Here is a 14,371-nt window from a genome sequence, read left to right as displayed (position 1 = left end):
ATCATCTTGTAAACCACATCAGATCTGCTGAAGGCCAGCCTTCTCATATTCCACCTTAACCAATCTATGTATATATAAAACTCAATGGCCCTGATTGAATAAAGTCCAACCGACTTTTTTTCTCTGTTTATGCGCCCAAATTTTTGTTGCACCATCCGTACGACTAATTCTGCGCCCAAATTTTACACTGCACAACCTACACTTTTGAAAACACTCAGTGTTTTTTGACTACAAGAAAATGGACGTGGTTAACCAAAAAATGGGTGCTTTCCCGACAAAAAGCAGAAATTACTCAGAGTTCTTCCAAAATCACTCCTGAAAAAGTGAAAGTTTGGCTCACAGAATAACCGACAGCAAAGAGGATGTGTAAGAACTACCAAAAGCTGGTGATTTTGGCAAAGGCACAGCTTAAGATGGTGGGGAGTGCTTAAACTATTTTATTTTCTTTTTTTCCATTGTTTTACAGTTCTACACAAGGATGCACTACGATGCAGGACATATATTTACGTCCTGAGCCGGCTCCCGCAATATAACACGGGGTCACTTGGTGACCCCGCATCATACCGGGTCGGTCCCAACAGCCATCAACGGCTGGGACCCGCAGCTGATACCGGGCATCACCGATCGCCGTGATGCCCTTCAATCAAAGTTGACCGCCGTGTCTGAAGTGCAAAAAAAAAGTGTTAATAAATGTGATTTAACCCCTTCCCTAATAAAAGTCAGAATCCCCCCCCCCCCTTTTCCATAAAAAAAATGTTAATAAAAATAAATATAAACATATGTGGTATCGCCGCATGCGTAAATGTCCAAACTATAAAAATATACTGCTAATTAAGTAAATGGCGTAGATATAAAAAAAATTCAGCCTAAAATACTGTATTTTTGGTCACTTTTTATTCCATTAAAAAATGAATAAAAAGCAATCAAAAAGTCTGATCAAAACAAAAATGGTGCACATAAAAAGTTAAAATCACGGAGCAAAAAATTAGCACTCATACATCCCCATATGCAGAAAAATAAGTTATAGGGATCAGAAGATGAAATTTTTTAACGTGTAAATTTTCCTGCATGTAATTATGATTTTTTCCGGAAGTACAACAAAATCAAACCTATATAAGTAGGGTATCATTTTAACCGTATGGATCTACAGAATAAAGATCACGTTCGTGGGGGGGGGGGGGTTTAAACTCCTATATTAGATGGTCTAAGTCCATTACATTTTTTTAGTTCTATTTTGTTGTTTAAATCCGGTAAAATCTTATGTTTTGCTTGTTTGGTTTGGCACATGCTATTGAGGATTTGTATTCTATAACCATGTTTTTTAGTTTTTTCCTTATAACTCTGAGTATGTGCGACACATTTTTCCGTGCGACAGAAAATGAACCGACACTTGTGACACATTAGTAAATCAGCTCCCAGAAAAAGAGGAGTGAAATCTAAAACACTCCAGAAAGAACACTCGGATTTTAGTAAATCAGGGCCAATATGTGTGTGTATGTGTGTATGTTCCACAATCACGTCCAAACGGCTAAAGATATTGACATGAAACTTGGCACACATTATTTATATGTCAACAACACACACAGGATAGGTAATTTAACCCTTACTATCCCCCCCCCCCCCCCCCCCCACATTTGCAAGGGTCTGGGTTTTCGTTTAAAGTCCCATGCAAATCAATGGGAAATATATGTTACTGCATAACTTCCATACGACTGGATATATTTCAATAATACCTGGTACACATATTACTTATATGTCAAATAAAAAGAGATGATAGTTAAATTAACCCTTACCTACACCATTATATAAAAGATGTTTTTTTTTCCAAGTTCCATGCAAGTATATGCGACTTCCAGTACCTTACTCCACAAGCTACACCCCATCTCACAAAGATTCGCCCACATTTGGGCCCCACCCCTTTTATTATCTACCCTGTGCATCGGTCTGGCTTGCAAATCCCGCCCAGTCCCACAAAGCCACGTCCCCTTCTATTTTCAGCTAACAATATCTTCATCACAAATCAGTTCCACCTGAGGACAGGATATGAGGATGGGACATAAGGACGGGATATGAGGACAGGATATGAGGACGGTATATGAGGTCCGGATATGAAGACGGGATGTGAGGATGGGATATGAGGACGGGATATGGAGATTGAGATAGGAGGACGGGAAATGAGGTCGAGATAGGAGGTCGGGATATAAGGACGGGGTATGGGGATGGAACATGAGGTTGACATATGAGGACGGAATATGAGGACGGAATAATGAGGACGGAATAATGAGGACGGAATAATGAGGACGGGATGGGAGGTCGGGATAGGAGGATGGGATATGAGGTCAGGATACGAGGATGGGATATGAGGTCGAGATAGGAAGATGGGATAGGAGGTCAGGATATGGGGACAGGATAGGAGGTTGGGATAGGAGATCGGGATAGGAGGTCGAGATATGAGGACGGGATAGGAGGTCAGAAAATGAGGTTGAGATATGATGACGGGATATGAGGTTGAGATATGAGGACAAGATATGGGGTTGGGATATCACAACAATATATGAGGATGGGATATGAAGTCAAAAGCTTCCTCCTTTGTCGATTTTCCTCCCCAACAACGATTAGGAAGGAAAAACTGGGAAACGCCAAGTACTCAGCTAGTCTATTATAATGTATAATGCTCACAGGAAGCTTTTTGCATATTGAAAGCGAGTTAGAACATATCGATACTCTTCGGCCAACAGTTCACAAACTTTTGATTTCTACCTTAAACCCTAACATAGTAGAAAAGGGTCAGCAAATGAGGCAGGATGTGGACTGTAGCGACCAAAGGAAGCTTTGACAGCCAGGATGCACTTTTTGAACAAGCACTATTTATGGTCAAGGACCACACAGGAAATGCTTTTGTATACCACGACATGACTTTATGATTAGGACATAAACACACTGACTGAAAAATGGGAAAAATAATCAGCTATCTGCCTCTGAAAACTACTTCAGAAATTAAGAGAAAACTATTTACAGGCGAATATAATGAGATCCAAGCACAGGAGAGTTTACATGGGTTGATGAAAAAAACATATTGCAAACACACAGCAGCTAATATTAGAATTCAGCAAAACACAATTATCCTTATGAATCTGTACATGCCCTCATTTACTGTAGTGTAATATTTCCTAGATTATTACCTGTAATAACATAAGAAAGAGAGCACATGAGAAACCATTAAGATCCCATTCACTCTACAGAATTTCTCTGTGGAGATATTCTGGGTGTATATTCCATCTATAGCAGTCGCTGCCGAAATCAATTGGCGCTAGGACTGTGTGGACATACACTGTCACCATTGATGGCTATGCAGTCTGTGCGGAATTCCGCTGAAGGAATGAACATGTTCGGAGTCAGGAATTTAAACCTGAAATTCTGCAGTGTGCAAAGTGCAGCAGTATCCCAATGAAGACAATGGAAGTCTGCTGCACTGCAATGCCAAGTGGAATTTCTTAGCTTGGAAATTTCGTCAGGTGAATGAGGATTTAGGGTCAATTCACACATGGCAGATCCATGGCCGAGAAAGCACCTGATTATGGCAGACTTAGTGGTTTTTGATAGACACCAGCTGCCAAGGCAATCCATTTGCACTCCACAATCACCCCTCCCTCTGTCAAGCACCTTAGATGCCATAGTCACTATTGACTGAAGCATCTAAGGGATTCAATGGCTGGAGAGGGATTCTTTGATTCCAAGCGCTACATTGGGTTTTTAAGCTGTCACATACTGTTCATATATGGCATGAAGCCTTTACACAAATCATCACATGCTGCATGTGCATGTCAGGGAGTGTCAGCAGGTACATTTTTTGCTTAGGTAGTGCAGCATAGGCTATTAGAGGTTCTTGTGTATGCCTTACCTGTTTTAGTTGATGTGGCAGGCATGGGTTAGGCTCCATTTTGGACATAAATCCATCACTAAAATGGTTCTGTAATGCTGCCTACATTTCCCAGGAATCCTCTGGCTTTGCAGAAGGAGAGTGTGGCATTTTATGACTGCACCAGGTCATCTAATTAGGCTGCTGTTGCTGGAGTTTACCCAGGTCAACTCATAAGTGGGTTGCGGTCAGTTCGCATTATGTGCAGTTTGATGCGTTTTTTTTTTTATTTAAAGTGTTTTTTATGGATGTGTTTTCAAAGTGTATTCAAAGTGTTTTCAAGAAATTTGACCTATAATTGAATTGTTTTGAGAAGATCTGAAGTCTTTAGGCTGTGTTTGCAGGTTAAATATTGACAGTTTTTTTCACATTTCTACAGCATTTTGGATGCTGCAGCTGTGATTTTCCAAAAAGGAGCTATTTTACTGCAATTGCGCAAATCAATGTGTCATTGGGGGGTAAAAAAAACTAATTTTTTTGCAGCGATTTTGGGAAAATCATGTAAAAAATAACAGGTGTATATCTACTATTTATCCTGACCCCATAAGATAGTAGGAGCAGTATACAGATAAAGCTGGGAAGGGACTGTAAGCTAGTAGGGGGGATCTGGTAAGTGATGAGGTCATCCTGTAGTTCACAGAAAATCAGCTAACCCAGGACTTACTTGTTTTTGACACACTAGGCCATGAAACTTGCTGTGGGTCTTACTGGTAATCACATGACCAAATTAGTGTGATAAAACACATAGGCAGCTGCGCCGGGAATAAGCAAATGGTGTTGTGTGACTAGTGACGGCGATGGTGCATGATATTGGCATAAAAAAACACGGTGCTCCTTTAATGGGGTTGTCTATGATAAAGCTTTTTCCCCCCAGAAGCAGCATGATGTGGGCTGTGTCTGATGGGAGAAGAGCTGCAGTAGCAGACACAGTCTATATAAAAAAAAGCGATTGTTTTTTTTTTGTAATCTTAAATAACCCCCTTTAAAAAGCGTGCTGTGTGCTTACTTGATCTAATGAGTTAATCTGATGAAACTGACTGTGAATCACACTGAACATTGTGTCAATGCTGAGTAGCTGATCAATGGTGTAGACAACATTTGCATTATTATTTGATTTTGCGCACAATTAGTGAAAGTAATATAGACATCTGATCATTTAGCACTGTTAAAGGGGTACTCCGGCGCTAAGACATCTTATCCTCTATCCAAAGGATAGGGGATAAGGTGCCTGATCGCGGGGGTCCCGCCGCTGGGGACCCCCGTGATCTTCCACGCCGCACCCCGTTAGAATCAGCCCCCGGAGCGTGCTCGCTCCAGGTCTGATTACTAGCGATCACGGGGACAGAGCATTGTGACGTCATGGCCCCGCCCCCGTGTGACGTCACGCTCTGCCCCCTCAATGCAAGCCTATGGAGGGGGCGGACCGCGACGTCACACGGTGCGAAGCCATGACGTCACTATGCTCCGACCCCGTAATCGCTAGTAATCAGACCCGGAGCGAGCACGCTCCGGGGGCTGATTCAAAGGGGGGGTGGCATGGAAGATCACAGGGTCCCCAGCGATCAGGCATCTTATCCCCTATCCTTTGGATAGGAGATAAGATGTCTTAGCGCCGGAGTACCCCTTTAACAACTAACATCTTAAAGGGGTTATCCACCATAAGGTGATTTTAGTACGTACCTGGCAGACAGTAATGGATATGCTTAGGAAGGATCTGCACTTGTCTTGGGGCTAAATGGCCATGCCATGAGATTACCATAATACTGTGGCAAGCTTTTTGTGAACTAGTATTTCCTGTTTGACTCTTCTTTTTTTGACTACAAATCCCACAATTCCATTTTCCTCCCTCCCACACATCAGCCACCCCCCCCCCCCCCCCCCATTGAAACATAAATGAGCTGCATTCATCAAAAGACCCGTGGTTTTCAATCAGGGTGCCTACAGCTGTTGCATTAGTTGCAGATTGATCTCTTTCTCACCAAGCGATCGCTCCACCAATTGAAGCAGACAGGCTCCCTGTCATCAGCTGACTAGTGAGTCAGGTCTCGGCTGCACTGCAAGCTGGGAAAAATCTGAGACAACAGTCATTTTGTATGCTGGCAAAAATAAAAATTGGAGTGAAAATCACAGAAGAATTGTGAGAAAACTGTCACACACAGGTACAGACACTATATTATGAACGACACTAACTTTACAGCCCCTGTAGCATAGTCAAATAAAAAAAATCCTGGAAAACCCCTTTAACATCACATAGTACACTGGCTTTATCTATGCTGAAAATTTTTTCTTGTCAAAGCGAAGCAAGACTGATTTTGCTAGATGACTGAATGCATCAAACAAATGTATTGATATCATGTGCGGAGCCTACAGGTCAAAGCATGTTACTTTATCAAGTAATGTCACTTCTATTGATCTACTACTTCCTCCCTCAAGTCCTATACATCAAACAATGAAATAGCAATTGATTCATTCACTTGTAGAGTGTACTTAATATAAATATCCGTTATAGTTCTCGCCTTTCTTATAATATATAACAAAACAATAAATAAACTGGAGCGTTTGATGTAATATTTGATATACAAGCACTGGTGGTATGCACATTTATAGCTGCAATGATATTAGGTAGAAAGTCGAAATATTTATCTTATATATCCTATTTTCAGGTCACACAATGTAGACCAGCGATCAGCTGCACAAAGTGGATGATGGATTATAGGGATTGTGTTTATTATCTGTAACACAACATCAAATGAGGCTTTGCTGGAAGCGTGGAGGACAGACCGTCCAAGTCGTGTTCTGTGTAACAGAAGACAGATAGTTCAGTAAACATCCACCTCCCAGGGGAAACACCTAATGTTCTATCATGACAGTGAAGAAAATGCAGGAATTACATTGGGAATGGATAGGGTTGGAAAAGCATTTGGTTGTCTGGTCCACATAAACTGCACAATCATGTAATACAATATTGATCTATTTCAGTCTTGTGTTCCACAGAGAACAGTTTGTCGGTCTTACACAGAACCATGGTCCTGCATTTCAGTCTCCAAGGCAAAACCTTTTAAAATGATTCTTTAGATGATTTTTCCTTTTAACAAATGCATTGTTTCATCCTTTTTTTAAAGATTACCTCGGTGTCTGATGTATGTTCAGAATTTGGTGGACTCGATTCTTCTGGGCAGTTAAACTCCTCTTCATCGCTGACTGTAAAAGAAGAAGAAAGAGTTTGTGATTATGATCAGTAACAGATTAACAACTTAAAAGCCAGTAGGTGCAGATAGTGTGGAACATTAGAGCCTCATTACATAAGGAAATTATCGGCTGAACACATCGGCCTGAACAAAAGGGCCGAAGATCAGACAACAAACGAGAAAACACTTCTTAATCAGCTGATCGGGTTGTTTTGACCCACTAGAAAACTGTTGTCCATTAGCCGCACATCTTGTGTAATAGGTGATGTGCCGCCAATGGCTGATTGCCACACAAACAATTCATTGATCAATTGCGGGTCCTCCCCACTCATTGCTCGAGCTGTGTTATAGGCTTTGCAAATGAGCACCAATCTACATTTAAATCAGACTAGGTCACACCCCTGAGACCCCCTGTGATTGTGAGTTATAGAGGGGTGAAGTGCGTTGAAGCAACCTTCACTCCCCGCCCGGCCGCCCAATCGGACTCATGTGCTTCATTATAGCCTATGGAGCACATCAGTCAGCTGGCTGGGAAGTGAAGCATGCTGCTGCCTTCCCTCTCTATAGACCTCTATGAGCAACTGCAACTTCCCTAGAGATAGATTTGAGCTGTTTTTAAAGAGTGACTGAGGGGCTTAGGAGGAAATAATGCAAAAAAGTAACTGAATAAATGGAGAAAGAGGCAATACATTACATAGTTTCTTACATTTCCTCATACTATTGATTTACGCAAAGTTTTTTGAACCTGTAGTGCCTTTTCAGGTCAAATATGGGTTTAAAATGTTTGTCTGCGCGTACAAAATTAAGCAGAAAATTGCTGTGTGCTGTTCACAAAATCTACCACTCTTTGCAGGCTTCCTTTGGTGCTTCCATTTGTGTTCTTCCCCATCACCACAGAATTGTAAATACCTAATTTACATACATTGCCAGTGGAAAACTGTCTAAGGACATGTTCATAGGCCCAGATTTAGCAAAATGTGTGAAAGAAAAAGTGGAGTGATTTCCTCATAGCAACCAATCACAGCTCAGCTTTCACTTTACCAGAGCTCGTTAGCTGAGCTCTGGTAAAGTGATTGGTTGTTGTGGGAAAATCTCTCCCCATTTTCTCTCACACAGTTTGATAAATCTGGATCATACAGTGTAAACAAGAGCCTACAAAATTTACTTGTATACCCCTAAAAATCTGTATCAAAATACATGTGTGTTCCTCTGGAAATCTGTGTTAAAATACAAGTATGCAATGTAATAACAATAATAATAATAATAATAAACTGTTGAAAAATGTGTCCATATAATTGTCAAACACAAAATCTAAAAACATCTGGAAATTACACTTGTATTTTACGAATTAAGTAAAGTCCACAAGACACAGTAGTCAGCACTCCGACCACTTATAGTTAGCTCTGTTCGGTCACTGAGCAATCACCAGCGTTCATGCGTTCAGGGATTGTGGTCAGCAAACAGTGCACCTGCCGCGGTGAAACAAGCCCAAGAAACAATAGATTCATGCAGGCAATGTATGTAGAAGAATGAATGGGCCGCACTCACCGGAATCAGATACAAAACAGTGCTGTTCTTTATTTCCAAAGGTGCAGTAAAATCATATTAAGCAGCAGTACGTAACAGACACCATGGGTCAGATCATTTGTGGGTGACAGCTGTTGCGCTTGCGCAACACACACTTCATCAGCCCCTACCCTCTTCCATGCACGTCACCATTAAATACTCTCACCTGGTGACGTATACGGAGGAGTATTTAATGGTGACGTGCATGGAAGAGAGTAGGGGCTGATGAAGTGTGTGTGCGCAAGCGCAACAGCTGTCACCCAAGAATGATCTGACCCATGGCATCCGTTACGTACTGCTGCTTAATATGATTTTACTGCACCTTTGGAAATAAAGAACAGCACTGCTTTTGTATCTGATTCCGGTGAGTGCGGCCCATTCATTCTTCTACATACATTGCTTGCATGAATCTATTGTTTCTTGGGCTTGTTTCACCGCGGCAGGTGCACTGTTTGCTGACCACAATCCCTGAACGCATGAACGCTGGTGATTGCTCAGTGACCGAACGGAGCTAACTATAAGCGGTTGGAGTGCTGACTACTGTGTCTTGTGGACTTTACTTAGTTCATAAAATACAAGTGTAATTTCCAGATGTTTTTAGATTTTGTGTTTGACAATCATATGGACAAATTTTTCCACAGTTTATTATTAATATTATTATTATTATTATTATTTATAAGAATAATCCCTACAATGTGCACAAGAAAAAGGAACACTTTTTTTATGACGGTTTTTCAGATAAAACATTTAAAAATATGTGCCATGTGAACAATGGGGTGCAGGTTGGGGATTTTACACAAATTACATGCCCCCAAAACACATCAAAATATCATTTGATGGAGAGAATAGTGCATTCTGCTAGAGTATTCTTCACAGTTATAAGAAAAGTTTTACTCAACTAAAAAGAAGCAACACAAGCTTCTGCACTAGAGTTAACAGAGGCAATTGGTAGTACGAAAACAAACTAAGAAAAAATACATTGCTAGCATTCTATACCTGTGACTAACAGTCTTGCATATATTCCAATAATCCAATGATCAACAAACAGATTAGTAAGTGTTGTTGGATTAGTAATGGGGTAAATCAGAAAAATAAAGTTATAATTACAACAGGTCACTGCCATAATAAAAGCATAAGCCACATATTTTACTACTTTTACTCCACCCAGAAGAATTATCTTTTCATTTTTCAATTTACAACTCTTCATTGGATTTTGAAAAGGTGTCAGAGACGCCCACAACCTCTGTAAGAAACAGCTCTGCTGCTTTCAGGATTTAATGAGATTTTCTGTGTATAATCTGCATTATATTTACTAATAACCGGCTTACAATGCAAGTAAATAAGGTTTTCGTGATCCTGTTTTTATTTTATGGAATAAGAAAAAACATCTTACATGGCTTGACAACCATGCGGTCAGAATCGTGGGATCATTGTCAGCCATACATCCCCTATTACACCTGTCACATGGGAAGAAGTAGGGGCAAAGAATGATGGTCCGTGGTGATGTGATCAGCAGATAAACAGCCTGTTTAGCTGGTTATCACACTATAAAAATGGCCCTTGAAATGAGCATGTCCATTGTTCTGATGGAAAAGAAACAGATTAGCCCCACTGAGTGCACATATGAGAAAGAAATCTCAGCGACAGCCTTGGTTTTCTAACACAGATCTACTTATACAGTCATGGCCGTAAATGTTGGCACCCCTGAAATTTTCCTAGAAAATGAAGTATTTCTCACAGAAAAGGATTGCAGTAACACATGTTTTTCTATACACATGTTTATTCCCTTTGTGTGTGTATTGGAACTGAACCAAAAAGGGAGAAAAAAATGCAAATCTGACATAATGTCACACCAAACTCCAAAACTGGGCTGGACAAAATTATTGGCACCCTTTCAAAATTGTGGAAAAATAAGATTGTGATGCTTCTTTAAACTCACCTGGGGCAAGTAACAGGTGTGGGCAATATAAAAAAAAAATCACACCTGAAAGCAGATAAAAAGGAGAGAAGTTAACTTACGTAGTCTTTGCATTGTGTGTCTGTGTGTGCCACACTAAGCATGGACAACAGAAAGAGGAGAAGAGAACTGTCTGAGGACTTGAGAACCAAAATTGTGGAAAATATCAATAATCTCAAGGTTACAAGTCCATCTCCAGAGATCTAGATTTGTCTTTATCCACAGTTTGCAACCCTGTAGCTGTAGCTAATCTACCTGGGCTTGGACGGAAGAGAAAAACTGATGAAAGGTGTCAACCCAGGATAGTCTGGATGGTGGATAAGCAGCCCCAAACAAGTCACAAAGATATTCAAGTTGTCCTGCAGGCTCAGGTAGCATCAGTGTCAGCGCAAACTATTCGTCGACATTTAAACTGAAATGAAACACTATGGTGGGAGACCCAGGAAGACCCCCCTGCTGACACAGAGACGTTAAAAAGCAAGACTACATTTTGCCAAAATGAACTTGAGTAAGCCAAAATCCTTCTGGGAAAAAGTCTTGTGGACAGATGAGACCAAGATAGAGCTTTTTGGTTAAGTACCGTACATCATTCTACTGTTTACCGAAAACGGAATGAGACCTACAAAGAAAAGAACACAGTACCTACAGTGAAATATGGTGGAGGTTCAATGATGTTTGGGGGTTGTTTTGCTGCCTCTGGCACTGGGTTCCTTGAATGTGTGCAATATAGCATAGAGAGAAAAAAAAAAAGAGAGAGAGGGGAATTTGCGCCCCTAGTGAAGGACGTTTAAGGTAAAATTTACACGTATTTTCGGTTAAACTCACCAGAAGATGTTGCGCTTAGAGCACAACACCTAATGCGCTTGGTATAGTAGTAATTGCCACGTCCCCAGCCTCAGTCCTCTGGAGTCAGGCACGCTGTCCCAGTGTAATGTAGTAGCAGGTATAATGGAAAAATTGGACCGATCTTGGTGCTGGAGCTTCGGATAAAGTGAATCAGGAAGATGTCTATATTGCTTTAAAAAGCTTTATTTAGGGTACATAAGCTACACGTTTCTGGTCCGAAACGGACCCTTAGTCAGGCTAGGTGTATCTAGCCTGATGAAGGTTCCGTTTCGGACCAGAAACGTGTAGCTTATGTACCCTAAATAAAGCTTTTTAAAGGAATATAGACATCTTCCTGATTCACTCCAGCGCCAAGATCGGTCCAATTTTTCCATTATACCTGCTACTACTTGAATGTGTGCAAGGCATCATGAAATCTGAGGATTACTAAAGGATTTAGGGTCCCACTGTACAGCCCAGTGTCAGAAAGCTGGGTTTGCGTCCGAGATCTTGGGTCTTCCACATATGTTCAAAAAAGCACCCAGAAAAGGATGGAAACAAAGCGCTGGAGAGTTCTGAAGTGGCCAGCAATGAGTCCAGATCTAAATCCCATTGAACACCTGTGGAGAGATCTTAAAATTGCTGTTGGGAAAAGGCGCCTTCCAATAAGAGAGACCTGGAGCAGTTTGCAAAGAAAGAGTGGTCCAACCTTCCGGCTTAGTGGTTTAAGAAGCTTATTGATGGTTATAGGAAGCGACTGATTTCAGTTATTTTTCCCAAAGTGTGTGCAACCAAATATTAAGTTAACCTCTTAATGACCAAGGACGTATATTTACGTCCTTGGCCGACTCCCGCGATATAACGCGGGGTCACACGGTGACGGTCCCGGTATGAATCTGAAGCCGGGACCCGGGGCTAATAGCGCGTGGCAGCGATCGCGGTGCTGCGCGCTATTAACCATTTAGATGCGGCATTCAAAGTTAAATGCCGCGTCTAAAACGAAAGTGAAAGCTGCCCGATGTCCCGATCAGCTGGGACACAAGCGGAAATCCTCTTACCTTCCTCTGGCGTTTCCCATCGGCGACTGATTGCTCCAAGCCTGAGATGCAGACTTGAGCAATCGACCGCCGAAAACACAGATCAATGCAAAGCTATGGCTTTACAGTGAACAGGGTATAAGATCAGTGTATGCAATGTTATAGCCCCCTATGGGAGCTATAACACTGCAAAAAATAAAAAGTGTAAAAAAAAGTTACTAAATGTCATTTAACCCTTTCCCTAATAAAAGTTTGAATCACCCCCCTTTTCCCATAAAAAAAACCCATGTAAATAAAAATATAAACATATGTGGTATCGCCACGTGCGTAAGAGTCCGAACTATAAAAATAGTTCATTAATTAAACCGCACGCTCAATGGCGTATGCGCAAAAAAATTCCAAAGTCCAAAATAACGCATTTTTGATCACTTTTTATATTATGGAAAAATGAATAAAAAGCGATCAAAAAGTCCAATCAATACAAAAATGGTACCGCTATAAACTTCAGATCGTAGTGGAAAAAAATTAGCCCTCATACCGCCCCATAAGTGGTAAAATAAAAAAGTTATAGGGGGTCAGAAGATGACAATTTTAAACGTATACATTTTTCTGAATGTAGTTATGATATTTTACAGAAGTAATACAAAATCAAACCGATATAAGTAGGGTATCATTTTAATCGTATGGACCTACAGACTAAAGAGAATGTGTCATTTTTTTTGGTCTTAACAAAAGTTGTTTATCTGCAAAGCATCAATATTAGGACAAATAAACAAAGAATAAGATATCCAGCAGTTAAACAAATCCCACCGAACAACATAACCGACCCTATACGAAACTACAGGATGAGTTTTGTCACCAGCTTATTTTTTTGCCTTTTTGTACACTGCTCAAAAAAATAAAGGGAACACTAAGATTACACATCCTAGATCTGAATGAATGAACTAATCCTATGAAATACTTTCGTCTTTACATAGTTGAATGTGCTGACAACAAAATCACACAAAAATTATCAATGGAAATCAAATTTATCATCCCATGGAGGTCTGGATATGGAGTCCCACTCAAAATCAAAGTGGAAAACCACACTACAGGCAGATCCAACTTTGATGTAATGTCCTTAAAACAATGGGGCTCAGTAGTGTATGTGGCCTCCACGTGCCTGTATGACCTCCCCACAATGCCTGGGCATTCTCCTGATGAGGTGATGGATGGTCTCCTGAGGGATGTCCTCCCGGACCTGGACTAAAGCATCTGCCAACTCCTGGACAGTCTGTGGTGCAATGTGGCGTAGGTGGATGGAGAGAGACATGGTGTCCCAGATGTGCTCAATCGGATTCAGGCCTGGGGAACAGGCGGGCCAGTCCATATCATCAATGCCTTTCTCTTGCAGGAACTGCTGACACACTCCAGCCACATGAGGTTTAGCATTGTCTTGCATTAGGAGGAAAGCAGGGCCAACCGCACCAGCATATGGTCTCACAAGGGGTCTGAGGATCTCATCTCGGTACCTAATGGCAGTCAGGCTACCTCTGGCAAGTATATAGAGGGCTGTTCGGACCCCCAAAGAAATGCCACCCCACACCATTACTGACCCACCGCCAAACCGGTCATGCTGGAGGATATTGCAGGCATCAGAACGTTTTCCATGGTGTCTCCACGTCTGTCACATGTGCTCAGTGTGAATCTGCTTTCGTCTGTGAAGAGCACAGGGCACCAGTGGTGAATTTGCCAATCTTGGTGTTCTCTGGCAAATGCCAAACGTCCTGCATGGTGTGGGGCTGTAAGAACCACCCCCACCTGTGGACGTCGGGCCCTCATACCACCCTCATGGAGTCTGTTTCTGACCGTTTGAGTGGACACATGCACATTTGTGGCC

General features: G+C 41.4%; 1 protein-coding gene across 3 annotated transcripts in view; it reads right to left on the bottom strand.

Moving 5' to 3' along the window:
• Positions 1-14,371, bottom strand: part of RAPGEF5 (Rap guanine nucleotide exchange factor 5) — a 331,057-nt gene that overhangs the window by 138,489 nt on the left and 178,197 nt on the right. For all 3 annotated transcript variants that reach the window (XM_056519694.1, XM_056519693.1, XM_056519696.1), the window contains one exon: positions 7,047-7,120. In XM_056519694.1, the coding sequence (XP_056375669.1) occupies positions 7,047-7,120 (74 nt within the window). The remainder of the gene's footprint in view (positions 1-7,046; positions 7,121-14,371) is intronic.

Source organism: Hyla sarda, chromosome 5 (genome assembly GCF_029499605.1).
Source record: "Hyla sarda isolate aHylSar1 chromosome 5, aHylSar1.hap1, whole genome shotgun sequence".
NCBI lineage: Eukaryota > Metazoa > Chordata > Amphibia > Anura > Hylidae > Hyla > Hyla sarda.
The sequence above is the reverse complement of the archived record's forward strand: the minus strand, read 5'-3'. Positions and strand labels throughout refer to the sequence as shown.